The 19,126-nt window shown below is 44.0% G+C and overlaps 2 protein-coding genes across 5 annotated transcripts in view; one reads left to right on the top strand and one right to left on the bottom strand.

Annotated features, from left to right (window-relative positions):
- The window catches only part of ralgapa2 (Ral GTPase activating protein catalytic subunit alpha 2), an 84,107-nt gene extending 74,997 nt beyond the window's left edge, over positions 1-9,110 (top strand). For 3 of the 4 annotated variants that reach the window (XM_019261315.2, XM_027274691.1, XM_027274689.1), the window contains 2 exons: positions 2,393-2,514; positions 7,323-9,110. In XM_019261315.2, the coding sequence (XP_019116860.1) occupies positions 2,393-2,514; positions 7,323-7,480 (280 nt within the window). In that variant the 3' untranslated portion in view covers positions 7,481-9,110. Of the gene's footprint in view, positions 1-2,392; positions 2,515-5,157; positions 5,200-7,322 lie in introns of all 4 variants that reach the window. The other variant, XM_027274690.1, reaches the window with a different exon arrangement.
- A 3,661-nt stretch (positions 9,111-12,771) lies between these two features.
- insm1b (insulinoma-associated 1b) lies at positions 12,772-14,986 on the bottom strand. The gene has a single exon (XM_010731286.3). It carries the CDS (start codon positions 14,815-14,817, stop codon positions 13,333-13,335), a length of 1,485 nt encoding a protein of 494 aa, XP_010729588.3. The 5' UTR covers positions 14,818-14,986; the 3' UTR covers positions 12,772-13,332.
- Between the last annotated feature and the right edge of the window lie 4,140 nt (positions 14,987-19,126).

Consider the following 19,126-nt stretch of genomic DNA (forward strand, 5'->3'; position numbering starts at 1 on the left):
ACCTTTTATTAGTCTCCCTCCCTCACCGCCTGTCTTTCTCCCTAGCAGCCTGTTGTATATTTTCTCTCGTCTCTTGATAATTCTACACTATCTCCCCTCATTTCAGTCTTTTGAAGTTTTTTTTTCTCGCCCACTATAATCCATTTGTCTAACTTCGATAGAGGGCAGCGGAAGGAAGTAGTGGAGGAGAGGCGTGTGTCAGAGTCAGAGAGAGCGTCTGCTCCAGCTGGAGTCAATATTTGCTTTAGGAATCTCAATAACAGGCCTCCAGTCATCTGCATCTCTGATAATGGACAGCCATATGGCTCTGTTGACCCACGCTGTGCTGAGGTTCTCTTTCTCTCTCCTCCTTCCTTGTCTTTCATTTGTCAGCTTCCTTCTAACTTCTCTCATTTCTTTTCATTAAGTCCTTCCTTCTACTATATTTTATCTTCCGCTTATTACCTATCTGGGTACATTTTGTTCTTTTACAAACATCCTTCCTCTATGTCTGTCATCCATAAAAGCTGGGATATGACCCACCACACAGAGCTGTGACCCAAGTTACCATGGCAGCAGAGACCGGGATGCCACTCTTTGTCCAATACTGTTTCCAGCAAGTGACAGAAAACAGTGACGTGGCTTGTTTGGCTATGACTGGAGGACAGATATAGAGCTCGAGAGGGAAGTGCTTTTGCGTGCTTAAAGTCATGCTCTCTGCGTCTTAAATGCCGTTTAGAGCATGGCGATACAGTATATTAGTTGACTGGTCTTAAAGCCCACTTTCTTTCTTTTTTTTGCCTTTCCATTTCCTGTAATAATACATATGAAATATCAGCTTTTACTTTAATGGCTTTCTTGGTGTTCTTTCCTGACAGGTGTCCAAATCTTTCGTGTTTATTCAAGAATCTCATTTTCCAACTAAATGCCAAAAAGAATCACTGAGCACAGGAGACACAGAATTCCTCAAGTCTGAAGAATTTCTGTTTGAGGAACACATTTATTTTTACATACACTCACTAGTGTTTCTCTCTTTCTAAATCATGCTGTTCATGTTTTGGTCTATATTAGGCTTACAAGCCTGTAATTATTTGGTTCATGCGATGTGTGGAACCACACCTCACTATCCATCCTCTTGTCTCCTGTTACCCTATCCTTTGTCTTATTCCGCCCTCTGTCCAGCCGTGTCTGTCCCTGTGAGCAGCTTGGCCACGGTACCCTCTGGTGCCTCCCGGCTCAGGTGCCCGTCACCCCCGCTTTGCCACGGTTCCCTCAAAGCCATTGGTCATGGCTGCCTTGGCCCCTGCTGTGGCGGCATGTGCCCACAGCAGGCCCCCTGCCCAGTCACTGTCTCGTCCTATCTATCTAACCCAGACCAGAGCCTCTCGGCCCAGTCCAGCCTATCTCAGCTCAGCCGGGTTCAGCCTTGGCGTCAGCAACAGCCCAGTGCCACTCCACCCTGGCAATCGTAATGAGATGAGGGGGAGGGGGCCCTCTGTGTTGGGAGACCGTAGTTGTGTGAGTCTGTGTGAGTCTGTGTGTGTCTGTGTGTGTGTGTGTGTCTGTGTGTTTGTGTTTGAGAGAGAGAGAGGGGGAGAGAATGCATGTTTGTCAAGCAATTTGTGAGGTTCGTCTATCAAGGAAAATGGTCACAACAGACAGCCGTGAGAATAATCAGACTCATTGTCAAACACACACACACACAGTTAAATCTGAAAAGTGCTTACTATCATTATGCCATCACAAAGACCTTTTTCCTTCAATAGTTCCCTGCAACATATTTTATCCGGCACTTGCCTCCATTCCACAACAGACGCAGCACAATATATCTATGGTAATGATATGATAATGGTCATCAGAATGTTTTCCACCCTCACCCGGCAGCCATTTTGCCAGCTTATTTATTTATTTATTAATTTGAGCTTTCCCATTTCAAATCCGGCCATCCATCCTGCATGCTGGCTGCCCAGGCTCCAGTCACTGCTTGTCACTCTGAATTTCAAATGGCTCCAATTTTCCCCCTGATGGCACGGAGAAGTGGCAGGCAGCACATCGGGGAGGGTGGTCCTAGACATGCTGCCTGCAGCAGGGGTTCTATTAGAGAGAAGAGAGGGACGAGAGGAGGGAGAGGAGAGGTTTGGAGAATCACGCCAGTAGTGATGTATTCTTCCTTTCTTTTTTTATGATTATTTTGGAGACTGCTTTCTCATTTGGGGATGTGTGGCATGGCTGATTGTTCCATCTTTGCTTCTGGCTGGGTTGTTGACGGTGGAGCTGCCCCGCCTGGTAACCCTCACACATGTATACACAGTATTAGGTTTAACTACATGTTGCTAACTATCCCTCGCTTGTTGTTTGTTCTTTTTTTTCCCTACCTGCCATTATGTTTTGTTCCTTAACGATAGCTAACCAGCTATGAGGAGCGGGCGCTCTACCTGGAGGCCATTGTTCAGAACCACAGAGAGGTCATGACCTTTGAGGACTTTGCCTCGCAGGTCTTCTCCCCCTCTCCTGGCTATCCAATAAGTGGGACAGGTGAGAAATTAACCACACTGCACCTCTGTCCTTCTTGTTCTTTCCACCCCATCTCTTCTACCTGTTTCTTTGTGTCTCCATCACACTCTGGTCTTTTTCCTTCTTCTTCAACGCCTCTTTTCTTACCCCTTTTTCCAGAACAGTCTCTCCTCCTCCACACCTGTTTCCCCCCCCCCATCGCCTCCTCCACCCCTCTCATTCTCTCCACTCTTCTTCCACGCCTACGCTCACTGATGAATATCAAACGACGGGCCCGGCTCTTCACGCCATCCGAACCGACTTCAAACACACTCCGCTTTCTCCACTTCCTTACTTTTTTTTTTTTTCATCTCTTCTTGTTTTAAACTGCATCTTTCCGTGCAATTGCTTTCCTATGAATATAAGCAGCCTTGTTGCAGAGTGCATGCTTGTGTGTGTGAGCGTGCGTCTTCATGAGCTCATTCACTGACACTTAAGAGATCCGACCAACAAACAGCAGCTCGCGGATGTCAGCACAGCAGTTTTATCAGTCCGTGATGAATAGAATGGAAAACGTGTCTTATCTTGTTCTCCCTACTTGTACCAGCTCCGATCGATCTGCAACAGCACTGAAATCAATACAGGATTGCACTTTTCCACTCTATTGGATCCCGACACACGTTCTGTTTTGACAAGGAAAGCACTCCACAATAGCACACCATCTTGTCATTTTCAAATCTGTCAGTGCTTATAAGTTTTAAGGGCGGCTTTAGTGTATGTAATATTTTTATCCTGTTTGCTGGCATGTGAGAATTAAATGTCTGAGTTTTCTAGGCCGTGTGCCTGTGTGTGCCTGTGTGTAGGACTTCAGTCTCAGGTGTGAGGTGTGATATCTAAGCTGTCGAAGGCAGGCAAGGTGGTCAGTCACATTACCATACTGTTTGCTCATCTCTCCTGCAGAGGTGTAAAATCTCCGCAGATGACCCCTACCAAAGATACAGATACAGAGGAACAGAGAGGACTGAGATCTGGAAAGAGAGGAAGAAAATCTAGCTAGGACTATTTCAACCACGGGTTCCTTTTGTGGATGGACAGACAGAGAGGTCAGGAAGGTTAGCCGGGCTTGAGAATGTTTCACAGCATGGAATATATGCTGCATCTAATGTGAGAGGCCATGACATAATGAAGTCTGTAAGGCTGTTGTGTCACCCTCACTGCTGCGGAAACTCATTCTGAACGGCAATTTGTATTTCCCCGGAATCTATGTGCGTAAATAGATTAATGTTAGGGTGTGTGCATCTATTCATATTTTATCAAGGACGTGCTCAAGTCTCGAGGGTTTAACATTACATAACTTCTATTGTTTAACTAACAAATCACCATTGCTCTGCAGTGTTAGATGTTAAACCTCTTACCTCTTTGTTATTTTTTAGCAAAACGTCATCATATTTGATTGTCATAATTGTTGGATATTAATTTTCTATAATCAGCTCTAACAAAAAGCTCAAAAAGTGTGTGTGTGTGTGTGTGTGTGTGTGTGTGTGTGTGTGTGTGTGTGTGCGCGCGCATCCATATGTCTGTCCTTTCCATCCTGCTCTGGCTCCCATTGCTGCCACTAACATGTCATCCATGCTCCATGACAGCGTGCAGGCGTTGGCCGGGGATGGTTTGGGACATGGAGTACCCCTGGGCCAAACTGGACTGTAAGACTCTGCCTGCTTCCTCCACACTAGGCATGACACCCAGCCCCAGCCCACCGACATCCATCCGTTCATTCATTTACATCACTCCACCATCATCAAATAAATATCTGGGGGCCATGCTTGATTTTAGCCCCCTTTTTGGAAAAGTAGAAAGCAGGTCTCGAGTTCAGATTCTGCATGCTGATCCATAAATGAAGCGCTCCTGCAATGTTTCACTAGTGTCACTGTAAGGCATTTAACCTCAGCCCTCTCCTGTTCATCACCTATCTCTTAACCTTTTTGGCTTGTCAGTGTCCTCCACAGTCTCGTCCTCCATGATCCTGATTGCAACCTCACCCTCATCCTGCAACATCAGTCCAACCAGTCATGGCTTCCTGCATGAGCTAGTCCACCAGTCATACAGACTCCATCCACAGTGCTCTGCCCTTGTTGTGTTACACCTGCTATTTATTTTTGTTCATCCTCTAAACTTTTCTTTAAAACAAATAACTGCACACGAGAAGGCAATACTTCTCTCTAGTGGATAAACAACTTAAAAGCTTGAATGACACTCAGAGGTGCCCCAGCATCTTTTACTTTTCTCACCTTTATAACCCTCTCTAGTAGTAACACTCGTGCTAAATGTTTCTCAGTCTGCTGTTGCCACGTGAACTGCCTACAATTCACACTCTGGATTTCAGAATTTGTACTTTTGAAATCTGTGAATTGGACAGATTTATCAGGTATCATCAGACATCACGGCCTGAAGGTTTCTTCATTAAAAAAAATGTCACTTGTTGATTAACTCCTCACCCGAATCAGTTAACCATGTGTGACTTTTAAACCCTCCAGTGACAACTAACCTTGCTGCCACACAAGCTGTCTGAATATTCCTCCAAATCACTCACTTTTCAGCAGCGTTGTGTTGTGATCTGCTGCCGTGTGGTATGGTGTGTGTCCACTGCTCTCTCACATGATGCTCTACTCTGTTTTTCCCTTTTAGATTAAAAATATCTTAAAGGTCCAAATACTGTATGTGGCGAAGGTAAGCCCCGAGTCAGACCAGAAGCTTGTTTCCGTCCAGCGGACTACCAACCCTTCGCTCGTTCACTCATCCTGGCTGTTTTTCCCCCCCAATCCCTCCTTTTTTTCATTCAGTACTAACCACGCTTTATTTACTGAGTGCTCTGACAAAGGGAAGGGGACAGAGAAACCAGGCTGTTTATTTAGGGGGGGGGTGTCCTACTGTTTAGGCCAGGCTGGTAATTGAAAGTGATGCACGGTGGGGACAATTAGCACCTGACTAAGTAGCAGCATGAACAATACGGCTATACTTCTGGTCCTCGCTTCTGCATGTGGCGCGCCTTTATCTCTTCCCCCAGCAAACACTTTTCTCTTTTCTTTCTTTTCCTTTTTTTCCCCCCACAATCCCTCCTCGCCCACCACCACCACCACCGCCACCACCCCATTTCCTCCTGTTGGAGTGTGCCTGTTTGCCTGGGGCAGACTCTGAGACTAACACCTGCCGCACTGGAAGACGTCTTTGTCATCTAAAGCCTTGTTTGAACTGCTGCAGAGGGGACCAATAGGATAGCAGGGCCATTTAAAGACTTTCTTTGTTTTCTTTCTCTCTCAGCCTCTCCCTTCTTCTTTCCATCTGAAATTAACCTCACCATAAGGCAGTTTGGGCTGAGTACGGAGTTGAAATGCTGGGGTATAATGACGATAATGATGACACATTAGTCTCTTTGGGATATGGATTTTTTTTTTTTTCGCTCAGTATCTTACTATGAAAATTAATTCTTACATAAGGCCATATAGTGAAGAACATCATTTAGAAACTGATGCAACCAAAGTCATTAAGTGCCACAGTGGGAGTGATGACTGTTTAGTGCAGCATGTTTTAATGGCCGCTAAACGAAAAGGGAAGTCTGTTGAGTGGGTGGTGAACTGTACCACGCTATTGTCTGTGCATATTAGCTTTAATAGGTGGTTGCCTTCCTCCTGCCTGTCATACGTCTTTTCTTTACAGCACATGCAGCTGGAGTGTAGTTTAGAAAACAAAGTGTTGTACTGTAGGAATGAGCCGAAGAATACGGGAATGCAGGATTTGTTCTGTCCGTAAGGCCAGCCCTCATTTTTAGCCAACCCCATCCCTTGTTTATATTCATATGCATATCACCTCCCTTCAAACCCCTTCACAATGCACACACCCAATGTTTCATCCATAGCCCACCCCTCCTCTCCCAGTGAGCCGTGGGCCTGGATGCTGCCGGTGTCCACTGTGCTGCTGAGTGTCTGTTACTCCAGCCATCTGCCATTCCTTTTAGCCGCTGCAACTTGAGATGCCTCGGAAAAAATGGCAGGAAATAAAAGGATAGGAAAGAAAATAGGCAACCAGATGCCATCTCGACAAAGCAGAAAAGTTGTTTAAACTCGAGGCATGGGGCAGAGGCGGGGGTGGGGAGGCTGGGGGTCCTGCGGTTAGGGTCTGGTCAGGAGCACACTGAGGAAGTCAAGGCGGCGTTGACAATACTTGATTGTCCTCACCAGCATTTGATGCCCACCTCACAGCTTATTACTATTTGCCATCCCATAATCATGGATGTGAAGGTTTTTTTTTTTTTTTTTTGAAAAATGACGATGTTTGACAATAGGAAAGCGCCGCATGTTCACAACAAGAGCATAATGTGTAATTTTACTTTCATTCTAAGCATTCTGCTGTCACACTGAGAATTGAATACTGTTTTTTTTTTCCCCCACCCGTAGCTACAAAGGTTACCTTTCATTTTTTATATCCTATAAGCATCTGGAAAACCTGTATTGGGAAGAAAGGCAGCTTTTCTTTTAACAAGCTTTGCTTATCTACAGCATGTGAAAAAGGCATGTCATTGCTGGAATATTTTATTCACTTTCCAATGATGAAGGGGTAGAACAAACTTAAATCCTGACACTTGTTTTTCTTTGTTTCGTTTTGTTTTTTTACAGTTTGCATTGTAAATGAATGTGAATGTTGGTGAAAATCCGATGAATTGGGTAATCTTGGTTGTGGGAGCAGCCACATGCATGACAAAGCATGCTGGGATAAACAGCAATCACACAAAGCCCAGTGCCATGTCTGACCAGCTCTGTCTCTATACAAACTCTCCCTCCATCTTTTCCCCCTAGGCTCCTTCACCGGCAGTGTGAGCACCGAAGCCGGAAACACCGCAGGAGCGACGGACTCCGTCGACCAGGTCTCTCCCACAATGCCCCGTGCCACAAAGAATCGAGTTTCCGGAAAACTCCGCCGATCAGCCAGCGCTATAAGCAAATCCTCCAACTGAGCTCTTCAGCACCGTCCCCTTCTCCCCTCCCAAGTGCAGCCTTTAATCTTTTCTCGAAGAACCTCACACACCCAGCCGTGACTGCAAGAGATTTTTCTTCCTTTTTTTTTTTGTTTCTTTTGGCGTGTATTGTTTCTCTTTGTTTTTATTTTGTGTCATATAAACATGTAACTGGAGCATATTGCAATTTTTAATTTAAGTGGCAATCATTGATTTCGTTGATACATTTCCATTTGTCGTGGTGTTTAACTGCTTAATCGAGATGGACATGTGACTAAGCTATTTATGTTCATCCTGGTGGTTTCAGCTTAAGAATCAGCAACATAGGAAGACTTGACTGCAAAGTCTTAAAGCAACATGTGTTTTAAAAAAAATTGTCATCTTTATTCTCACTTTCTAGTGCAGACAAGATGCACTAGAGGAAAAAAAAAGTTCTTACTATAGTAAAGGAATGGGAGACTGCTTTACCCTGTTTCTGTATCTACTCTATCTCAACACTTAATGTGACAAAGCACTGAATGACACAGCTGTAAATGGCATCATGCTACAACTGCACAAGAGATTGGGATCCATTTATAAACGTGTCTGCCTTTTTTACCTCTACTTCTGCGCCTGCCACAACCTTTCTGTGTCACAGATACCACTTCAGTTTGGACCGTGTTGGTGGACCGTCTCCCTACAGTGAGCAGGAGAAAAAGACGATGCATGGGGACTAACCTCCCCAGAATGATTTGTACTCACTGCGCCGCTACACAGGCTAGAGTCTCTGTAGTACGTGCAGTCAGACGCTTTTTAATAGTTAAGAACCCAGGGTGGACAATCAATGACGTCTTTCTAACTTGAGCTGAATAGAAATTTGTTTGGGTTTTTTTTTTTTTTTTTATCACTCTAATTTTCCTTTTTTAAATGAATTCCGATGGATTGTGTCATGATTTGATTTATGCAACTCTGCTGGAATGAGAAAAGACTGCGTTTGTAATTGTCTTCTGATGTTGTTAACATAGGCTCATGTCCGGTAATTGAATAAGTTCCTCCTGTCTCTTTCCTCTGCTATCAGTTTCCATGTCCTGTGAAGCTAGGACATAGACATTCCAACATTCCCAACCAACCTTTTTGCACTCTCTGTCATTGATTAACTAGCATCCAATGTGTGCGTCTCTTTGTTCCTGGATTGTAAATTGCTTTAAGTTTTATTTGCTGATGTCTGTTTGCTAGATGTATATAGAAAGGACTATTTGATGAATTATTTTGCTGTTGTGTTGTATTATGTATTCATGTGCTGTTTAAAGGAAAAATACCGCCAGAGCCTCAGGTGAATCTTAACTCCATGCACTGGTGTGTGTGTTTGTTTGTTTTTTTGTTTGTTTGTTTGTTTGTGTGAGAGAAAGTGAGAGTGCATGTATGTATGAATGTGTGAGTTTCTGAGGGAGCTTTTCACGGTGCCTGTGTAATGTCTGTCCCCTAAGATGATGTCCCACACCCACCCTTAACTCCCCATAATCAGATTTTAGTTTCTCCTCTTCATCGTCTGAGACAAACCATGGAAACCCTGCATCACGTCTCCTCATTAGCGTTCTAAAACAAAGTGTTTTCCTCCCCTGTGCCTCTAAAGGTCACTGTCACCATGCTTCCCACAACAAAAACAACAACAACAGATGGATTTGGAATCGCAGGGTTCTCCGTTCAGTCTTTATTATAGGTGGTTTGCTGCGCCGTCGTTATCTATGAATGGAATCAAGTGGCATCGACTCCTCCTCTTTCCTCTTTCCCATGATCCTCTCCCCATGTCGCCTCCTGAGGCCACAGGAGGGGTTGGAGCCAAGGGGGTGGTGGTGGTGCTGGTGGTGGTGGTGCTGGTGGTGGTGGTGCTGGTGGTGGGGGCTGGGTTTTAGGTGGCATGCCAGAGCTAAACTCTAGCAGACCTCCTAGCAACAGCCAGGCCGGCGCTCTCACTTCTCCAGCCTGCCCGCTCGGGTAGTCATGGTAGCCAGGTGTTCCCCACACACACACACACACACACACATTATACACTCACACACCCTCTGAGGGCTCCACCCAAGCTGCAACACTATCCCCATCTGTTGCACTACTATGCCTTACTTTCCCCCGTGCTCTCCTGTCATTTTTACTGTCACATCTCGCCTCCTCCTTTTGTTTGTTCAATCAGGAGGATTGACAGATCAATCTATGTGCTTTTTTTTTTTTTTTTTTTTTTTTTTTTTTTTTTTTTTTTTTTTTTTTTTTTTGAAGAATGTATAGATATAATAGGCCTGGATCAACATCTTTGGTTTTTATTTTCCCCCCAAAGCCACTTGAAGGAAGCACCCAGGATGCTGATTTAAAGATTGTAGGTTATAGGTGATGTCTGTTGAAGGGGTCTGTGCTCCCCCTTTGGTGGCTTATTTGCTGGAGATGTTAGTTTGGACCAAGATAAGGATTGTGTGTCTTATATAACGTGAAGAAAAATGAGCTAGTGTTAGTCCTAGTATGTTTTTTTTTGTTTTGTTTATTTTTTTGCTTTTTCTTCTCGTTTTAGAAATCCTTGTACATTGTGTCAAATTTGAGGACCTCTGCGCCCTTTGAATATAAATATATTAATGCCTGTAATATAATCTTTGTATAAGAGGAAGAGGAAAAAAGCTTGAAGATTTCATCATTACTTGTCAACATATCAAACCGTTTTTAACGACCGAAGTCCTGCTATCTTTATTAGAAATGTGAAAATTGAAACATTTCATTAAATCAATTTGAAATTCTACTTATCCCTGTGCCTTTTTCCCTCTTATCAGCGAATTGTGTAACCTCAGATTTTGCAGAGTTGTGTGTGTGTGTGTGTGTGTGTGTGTGTGTGTGTGTGTGTGTCGACATGATGGTGCTGTTACCATGGACTTTCTGACCCTGGCCCTGCACTGCAGCAGCAGCAGGGGTAACCTGACCCTCCTTCCATCTGTCTCCCCTGCTGCTCAGCCCTGCTTTGGGGAGGCCAGCATAATGGAAACCTCACCAGGAGGTACAGGTGCAATGTTTGCAGCACCTACGGGTGCCCTGACTCACCTGGGTCACATAGAAACGCCAGAAAAGTACTTGACTGTAATTGGATCCTTTTTAAAACTGTGTGTGAGAAAGGGTGAGAAAGAAGCTTAATGTTACCTCATTTTCACCCATACTCAACGCTGCCATTATTGACTCTGAGGTAGTTTACAACCAAACAGGCAGGGGCTGGATGTCCCATCCCCTCTGTGGCTGACAGTCTTCTGTGATTACTACAAGATTGCATTATTTCATGTGATATCCTGCTGGCAGTAGTCTGTTTTCACACATCAAATATCTCTCTGCCTTGATGTATTGTCACTGAGACCTCAAAGGAGGAGTAACTCTAATATTAATATATATATAAAAGTTTGTATTATTCTTTTTGGCCTTGGACAGGTGCAGAGATTAATGAGCAAGAACAACATGAAAAAGGTCAGTGTTTAACCCTGAACTGAGAGTTTCACCATCATTGATAATAGTCCGTGCTGACAGTGTGTGTGTGTCTGAGGTGACACAGTTGGAGGCTGCCCGCTAAATTACAGCTGACTTAATGCTTCACAGGTTATGGAGGTCAGATATGAAGCCAACTGAGTCCCGATGCGTCCTAAATCAACATAAAATCGAGCTGCATGAGTCTTCCAAAGCAGACAGATGTTTTACTGCTGCAGAGGTGAGTTGTGATCCACCACCTCTTTGTCCTCCTGTCATGTCTTGACATGGTATTAAGGAGGGGATTTATGATTAGGCCCTAAGTGCTTCTCTATGGCAGCGAAACGGCGTCTATTGAGCCACTGCTGCAATGATTTACTGCGAATCGGTCTGATAAACGAGGAATCGAAGGCAAAGGTTTGGCCAAAGAGGCCTCTAAGGTTTCTTTTATTCCTGTTGAGGACGGCTGAATAGATTCGCACTATTCTGGAGTGTGATAGAGATGGTGGTACCGAGGAAGAAGTTGAGTTACAGGCGTTTGAATGCTGACATTGTTTCAACTTTTAGGGTGAGAGCAGCTCAGCTTTAAATCACCTGATCGGCCATAAAAGCAAGATTGAAACTGTATTTCACCCAAAGTCTCGCTGTGGTATAAACATTTTTATGAATGAAGTCCTAAAGTCCTAAAACCTTACAGTATTTAAGGTCTTGTGTGTGTGTGTGTGTGTGTGTGTGTGTGTGTGTGTGTGTGTGTGTGTGTGTGTGTGTGTGTGTGTGTGTGTGTGTGTGTGTGTGCGCGCGCGCGCGCGCGTAAAGGTGACGTTGATAACGAGTTTTAATTAGCGCACAGGGTTGGCTTAATTGTTTTAATTTGTGTCCTGAAAATAAGAAGTCAGAGGACTTTTTTCCCAACATCTCAAAGTACTCAAATCATATTTATAGACGAGGTAAATATTTTCTATTCGTTTCAGTCATCTTGAGTTGAAATAATCTGCTAAATGACAGAAACATATCACGGGCAATCAAGCCTATGATCAACAAGCTATAATAATTTTATATCACTAAGTAATAGAAATTTCTCTTTAGAAATATTGTGTATATATATTTTTTGTTTGTTTGTTTTTAGTTAAAAGTCATTAAAAAGTTCATTAACACTGTTTTACACCCTGTCTGGAAAGAAAAGTGAAAAAAACAAGTTGAAGACGTGTCTCCTTTTGAAAATATTTTTTTTATTATTTCGATAGACAACAACGATATACACATACAATCAAAGCGCTATAAAAGCCAACATTTAAGAAAAATAACTTGTCCTTAAAAAAGATTGCATCTAAGGTAAGAGCTTTACGTTTTGTTTTTTTGTTGTTTTTTTTTTCTTCTTTTCTTTTTACAAGAGCTGTGGAGATTGAAGATTTAAAACCCGAACCCACGACGAATATCACAACTCATAATGTAAATTTTGACAACAAAAAGAAACAAAAAAAAAAACCCAAAAACAAAAAAACATTTTGGCTATACGACATGTAAACTGCCAGAACGATTCACAGGTGGGAAAAAATCACAACAAACACAACAATAAGTTACATAAAATAATTATAATAAATAAATAAATAAACATATGATGAAAAATATTGCAACAATCTTCAATAATAATAATAATAATAATGATAAAATATGTGCCAGCATTCAAAATTAAAACAGTCTATGATGACTTTTTTTAAGGCAGTTATACAGCGGGATTTGGATGTGTATGTAGGCTATGTCAGACTAGGCTTATTTGTATACTAAAGGCATTTGTGGTTCTACTAAACAGGGAATGTTTCAGTCACTCATTTTTTTTCCCACCAATACAAAGTTGATAAGTTTTTTTTTTTGTTTTTTTTTTGTCATTCACAAACTAGCGTAAAGCTGCAGTGACAGAGCAATCACGGTCGGTGAATTGAAAAGGCTTTGATGGGGGAGAAGGATTTCTGAGAATCTTAAGACATTTCTTAGGTCTAGAAGCTATCATTGAACACATGTGCTGTCCTAGAAAAATACCCTTTAACAGTCAAACTAACGCTTTGTATTCTTTTTTTTTTCTTCTTCTTGTACTTCATAAACTAATTTGAGAAAGAAAATCTCAAAATAGGCCTATATGTAATTCAAATATAGAGAGAAGCGTTCAACAATCACTGATTGGCATGGAAAAGACACCTCATTATACACCACTTAAACATCAAACCGCCCTGCCTTTCATTGGCCTAAAGTTATGGCAGTGAGCATCACAAACTTTTTTTTTTTTAAACTTCACAGCCACCTTTTTGTTTCTCTTTTTTCTTTTTCCTTTTTTTCTTTTTCTTTTTTTTTTAACTCTCTCCTCCATGAAAGGCACGAGTTTTATGCGTTGTCTCTTAGCAGGCAGGGCGCACCGGCATTTGGAGCAGGATCACCTGCCTGTTCTCCGAGGGGTGGCACTTGTTTATGTGCCTGGTGAGCCCCGGTGAGCTGTAGAGAGTGGCGGGGCAATATTTGCACGGGTAAATCTGGGAGGAGTGCATGAGGCGCAGGTGTCTCTCCTGGCCGGCCCTGCTGGTGAAACTCTCCCCGCACACCGGGCACAGCAGGCAGTCCACCGGGCTCAGATTGAGAGGGCTTTGGTTTGTGGCTTCCTCTGAGGATGATGATGAGGAGGATGATGATGATGATGCTGAGGAGGAGGAGGAGGAGGTGGTGGAGGAGGTGGAGACGGAGACCGGAGCCTGTTCTGTTGCACGGTCGCTGGTTTGAAACCCGTGCTCCTCCAGCACTTTCTTTTGCAAGGCCTGGTGTCCCATGATGTGTTTTCTTAGGTATGCCTGTCGCTTAAACCTCTTCCCGCAGAACTGGCAGTCGTATGAACCATCTTCAGAGCCCGACTCGGACAGACCTGGACTCGGGGTGTCTCTGTCACTCATGTCTTTGGTTTCGTCGGAGACTGACTTGACACCTAGCGGTGGAATTTTGGCCATTTCGGGTTTGATGCCCTGTGCGGGTGACATCGCCGGTACGCCGGTGGTCCGCGGTTTGTGCCAGCGGCGGTGAGAGGCGAGGTTGGCCGGGCAGCTGAACATCTTATCGCACTCGGGACACCTGTACTCGACCCTGACGATGCGGGAGCACTTGTGCTGGGCCAGAGAGAAGGGGTCCGCATACGCCTCCTTACACAGCTGACACACAAACTCCCCCAAAGGCTTGTTTCCTCCGGACGTCTGCGCCCTCGGCTTCATCTCCACCGGCCCCTCTTTGATTTTGAGACCAAGCACGGGAGAGGTCGTCACCTCGTCCTCAAAGTTGAGTTTTCTAATGGCTTTGGGTTTCTTGGAGGCGGGTTTCGATTTGCGCTCTGTGCCGTCAGCTGCGGGTCTTTTGGTACCGACCCGGTTGCTTGGTGCCGGGAGGCTGCTGCTGGTGGTGCCGCTGCGGCTGCTGTTGCTGGTGCCGATTTTCAGGTCGACCGGGGCGTACATGAGATGATCCAGACCGGAGAGGGAGGCAGGTGTCGGGAATGACTCGGCAGAAATAGGCGAGCCTAGATTGAAACTTCGCTCAAAATATCCGTTGTCGTGCTCCTTGCTGATGGGCCGGGTGGGGCTGTAGAGGGCTTGGCACACCGCCTCTGGGTTGCCGAACTGTGCCGGTTTCTCCAGTCTTGGCACCGGCGCCTCAGCTGCTGTGGAATCCAGCGATGCTCCGGCACGGACCGGACTGGACGCCACAGACATCGGCGGGGAGGGGTCCATCTGACACGGCAAGGCAGCTGGGGTGGGTTGCTCCTGGAGGTCATCTTCATCCGGTCGAGTCCTGTAGGAAACATGTGCAGATTTCTTGTTTCTTTTTACCAGGAATCCTTTGGGCATCTTGGCGAGTAACAGCGGAAAGGCACTTCGGGGAGGTGGGTGAAGTCTCGAGTATCCAGGTTTGTTAAAAATATGGCAACACTAGAAGCTTATGGGACTTTATCTCCCCAGTATATCGATCCTTCTGTTGCTGAAATGTTTTCGTCTCCAAGGCATAGCTCCACTCTTTTTATGCCGGAATGATGCTATTGTTCTCGCCCCCCCTGTTGCAGCATCCCCAACCAATCGGATGAAACCAAGATCCCAGTGGATTTGATTGTGGGAGGGCTTAGAGCATGGGTTTGGTGGATTTCGTTGGAGGATGTGCAGATAGCTTAGCAGATGTACTGGCGGTTTATTACATTAATGTGTGCGCTCAGCCCCTCCCCGGCAGAGGCACACGCCGGGACCCTCCTCTTTTTACGGTCTGATGGGCCCCTATACAACTGCACACGTGCCACGGCTTTGTGGCTCTCCTCTGGGGGGCCCAGGAGCTGCCAAAAGGAAATGTCCGTCACTGTCACAATCATCACAATTTAGAATTAAGACGGGATGAGATAAGCTTGGTTAAATACAAAACAAGCGCTGTGTAACTTTCATTTTCTGCTGTGATGCTGTTTGAAGGACAAAATTCTTTTCATTCTGTTTCTCGGGGTTATTTTTATTTACCTACACACGGTTTACAGTTGTTTATTTTCTGCACCAGACTTTTTTTCTTTTACGCACGACCTTTACGCACATTACGCAGGCCTTCCAACAAACCAAATAAGGTCGTTTTTGTTTATAGACCTTTATTTTATGATGTCTTAAATAAACACTATTGAGGGAGTGTTTCTTTATTTTAGGGCACGTGTCTGTCTCGCTAGTTTAACTCGACATATAAATCAGACATCTCGCTGCATACATAAGTAATAAGAAGGCCCTCTGGTCTTTGTGCACAATAGCCACGTCTGCCCGTGCTTGGATATCCCTGTCTTTTTTTTTTCTTTTTTTTCTTTTTTTTTTCTGCGTTTGAAAGGCAAATTGACCTCTTAACTGTGAAACGGGACTCACGGCCAATCTGGCCCACAGATAGACGCGTGCTGGGCGGAATCAGTGCTCCAGACAAAGAAGGCCGCAGCCGAGGCTTGTGTTGTAAAATGCTGCTGCACTGATATCCACAGCTAAAATGTTGTGGCCAGAACGGAAACTGTTTGTGCTTTTTTTTTGTTTGTTTGTTTGTTTTACTAATTATCAGACCAATTATGCCTAAAGAAGTTTTAATATTTAAGTTTGCATTGACTTGAATCCAATAGTTAGTACATTTTTTTATGGTTTGTTATACTTGAATCTTTTCTTAAAATAAAATAGCTTAAAAGAAATGCTTCAGCATCTTGTCTCCCCAACAAAAACAAACTTCTTTTACGGTGAATATGTTGCCTGTTTCGTTACCAGCTCCCCTATGGTTTCTGTGCATACTTCATATATTGTGTATTTGTCTTTTTTTTCTCTTTTTCCCCCCGTTATAATGGCTAAATGTAGGCTGCAGTGCGCCACTTGGCAGAGAGTGCATTCTTTTTCCTTTCAGTCGGCAGACCAGGGAGGAATTAATCTCCATCGTCGTACATTGTTCTCCTTCATTTGCATAAAGCTGCAGTATGACCAAGTCAAATAATTACACAATCGGAGCTGAGCCGCAGGCCTGCGCCTCTCTCTTTCAATAGGCCTCTGTGTCCCCCCCCTCTCCTCCCTCCCTCCTCCTGGTGCCTTCTCACCTGCCTGGAAGCACACCGTTATTTTGGATAGAGAGGGTTAAATGACAGATTTATCCAAACTAAAGAGAAAGAGAGGAGATGAAACTTATGGAAACTTTTTTTAACGTTTTAAACACAGGTTTAAAGTTTGAAACATTGATTTATATTCTCTGTTGTGAGTTTGCACTATGTTTTAATTCAAAGTTTTTATTTTAATTTTTTTGTGTTTACCTCCTCTCCTGTGTCACTTGTTGTCTCCTCAGTCTGCATCTATTAGTCGTGGTTTGTTGGGACTACAAGCTTTGATGGCATTTTAACGAGTTCCTCTTTTCCCCCCGTGATCATTTCAGTGGGGCGCGCGTGGGCCGGTGTTTTTTTTTTTTTTTTTTAAATCTATCTGGACGCATGCGCGTGTTTGATCAGTGGCGCGTGCTGCCCTGGCGGACGGGAAGCATAGGCGCCTCATTAGCATACAGCTGCAGCTTTAATGCAGGCTCAACTACACCCTCCTAAACCTTATCTCATGCTATGGGATTTTAAATGTTGCTCTCATTTCCCCCTTGCATGTAGACTGCTGCTGCTCTCAGCGTAATGACTTAGATTGTGTGATAAAAGTAGAAAATATATACATAAGTAATGTTTTTAAAATGCTTTCATGGGATGTTGAATGGTCTTTCTTTACAGCAATGGCAACATTTTCTGCAACTTTCTGCAAATACTCAACTGTTGTTGGCCTGATCATTTATGGCTTCACTGTATAACCAGAAATTTGAGTTGAGGACACCAACTGTCTGGCCTCACAGTTCTTACTTCATTGCACCACCTACAGGATGAAGAATTAATGCTGAGGACAGACACACATAAAGTTTACCTCCAGTATCCAAATCTCTTTGCAGGCATCTCACCATTCGGTTGCTGTCAAACATTAACCGAGTTACCGAGGGGAGCCGTGGAGCAGTTTGGTTGTTTTACAAAGATTAGATTAGCCTTATTTTCGCCGCACACACATACACAGATGTACAGAAACCTCATGTACTTTCCAGATGAATGATTGGCTCCATGTGCTTCGCCAACCCCGAGCCAATTTGAAAGTGCAATAGGACATGACTGTAATTGGTGCTCACTACATGGCCACCTTCAATGCATTGTCAATCAATTATTGTAATGGATTAGCTGAGGTCCTATTCTGGCTGGTTGTAATCTGATAGAGGGCTCTTTCAGCACCATGGAGAGAGCCAGCGAGGGACCCAGATTTAATCAGGCTGGCTGTGGATGCAGCACAGCCTCGGCTTTAGTCTTTGTCCCCGAAACTGAGAGCAGGCAGGCACTGACAAGAGAACAATGACACGGTAGAACAAAAGTGCCAGAGTTTAATGAAGTGATTGGATTTTAACTATATTTCTATATGAGCTTTTCCAAAACACATTTAAACTATTTCTAACAGAGAGAAGATGATCCTACTCTTATTCTACTGTTGTTTTTAGTTGCTTGTTTTTGAAATAATATGCATATACTTGACCCTGCCATTACTCTGACCCGCATACTGTTGATTCCCAGTGACTTGAATTCTCACGAAAGACCTTGAAAACCATCTGTAGGCAATCTCAGGAAAGTCAACGTGTCACTGAAACAGCACTGCAGTCAGCCTGCACTTGGAAAGAACAACAATAGTAGTAAAAAGGTTTGTAGCGAGCCCCTAGAAAGAACGAAAAAAGTCAAACTGTAGTATTCAGGAGATCAATGGGGAAACTGCCTGTTTGGCCATGAGAGCAACACAGAGGTCACTGTCTAGACTCTAAAGTGTACTTTAGAAGGATGCCCATGAGACCAGGTTACTGTGAAAAGCCCTGTAAAGTGGTATAGCTCTGAGCTTAAGACTAATGGACCTCGGTGTTGACTGGGAATGTCCCTGATGTCATCTGTACTTTTGACAGCGATGCTGATGACGGACAAGGACAGATGCTTTTATGTCTTTTTTTTTTTTAAGATTTGTTGAACTCGGTAATAAAAAATCTTTTCGCACACACTATATATATATAAAGGTTAGTAATGACTTCAGGGTAAACCAAAGATGCTCTTGTTGGGTATGTTTAATGTTGTGTGTGCAGACATATGAACAAAGGCTTCAAAGGGACAACACCAGCTTTTCTCTTCTTTGTAAAGTGCCTTTTAAAAAGCGGTCTTCCTGCATATCAGGCATATCAGTTGCTGGAGTCCCAGGGGCATATTTAGCGCTAATTTACTCATCAAAAACATCAGAGTGTCTCTCAATAATCTCCGCAGTCCATTGGTTGTTTGGGGTGGAGTCCCCTGTCAGAAAGCATGCCCTGGAATGTTAAACACTAATTCACCTCTGAGCTGTGGAGGTGGATAAAGTGATTGTTCTATCTGGGAGCTGATTAAAACAGCTCTGGTCTGTTTCTTCCCTCTGCGTTCACCTCTGACGTCCGCCACATTCATTTCTGTATTCATGAGCGGATGAGAAAGCGCAGGCAAGAGCGGCTGCTGTATTACAGATAATAAGGCCAGCGGGCTCCACGTTCGCTGCCACAGGTTTCCCCTTGCCCCAGCTCATTCAATTACTTCACAAGAGTCCT

This window comes from Larimichthys crocea, chromosome XXIV (genome assembly GCF_000972845.2).
Source record: "Larimichthys crocea isolate SSNF chromosome XXIV, L_crocea_2.0, whole genome shotgun sequence".
Taxonomy (NCBI): domain Eukaryota; kingdom Metazoa; phylum Chordata; class Actinopteri; family Sciaenidae; genus Larimichthys; species Larimichthys crocea.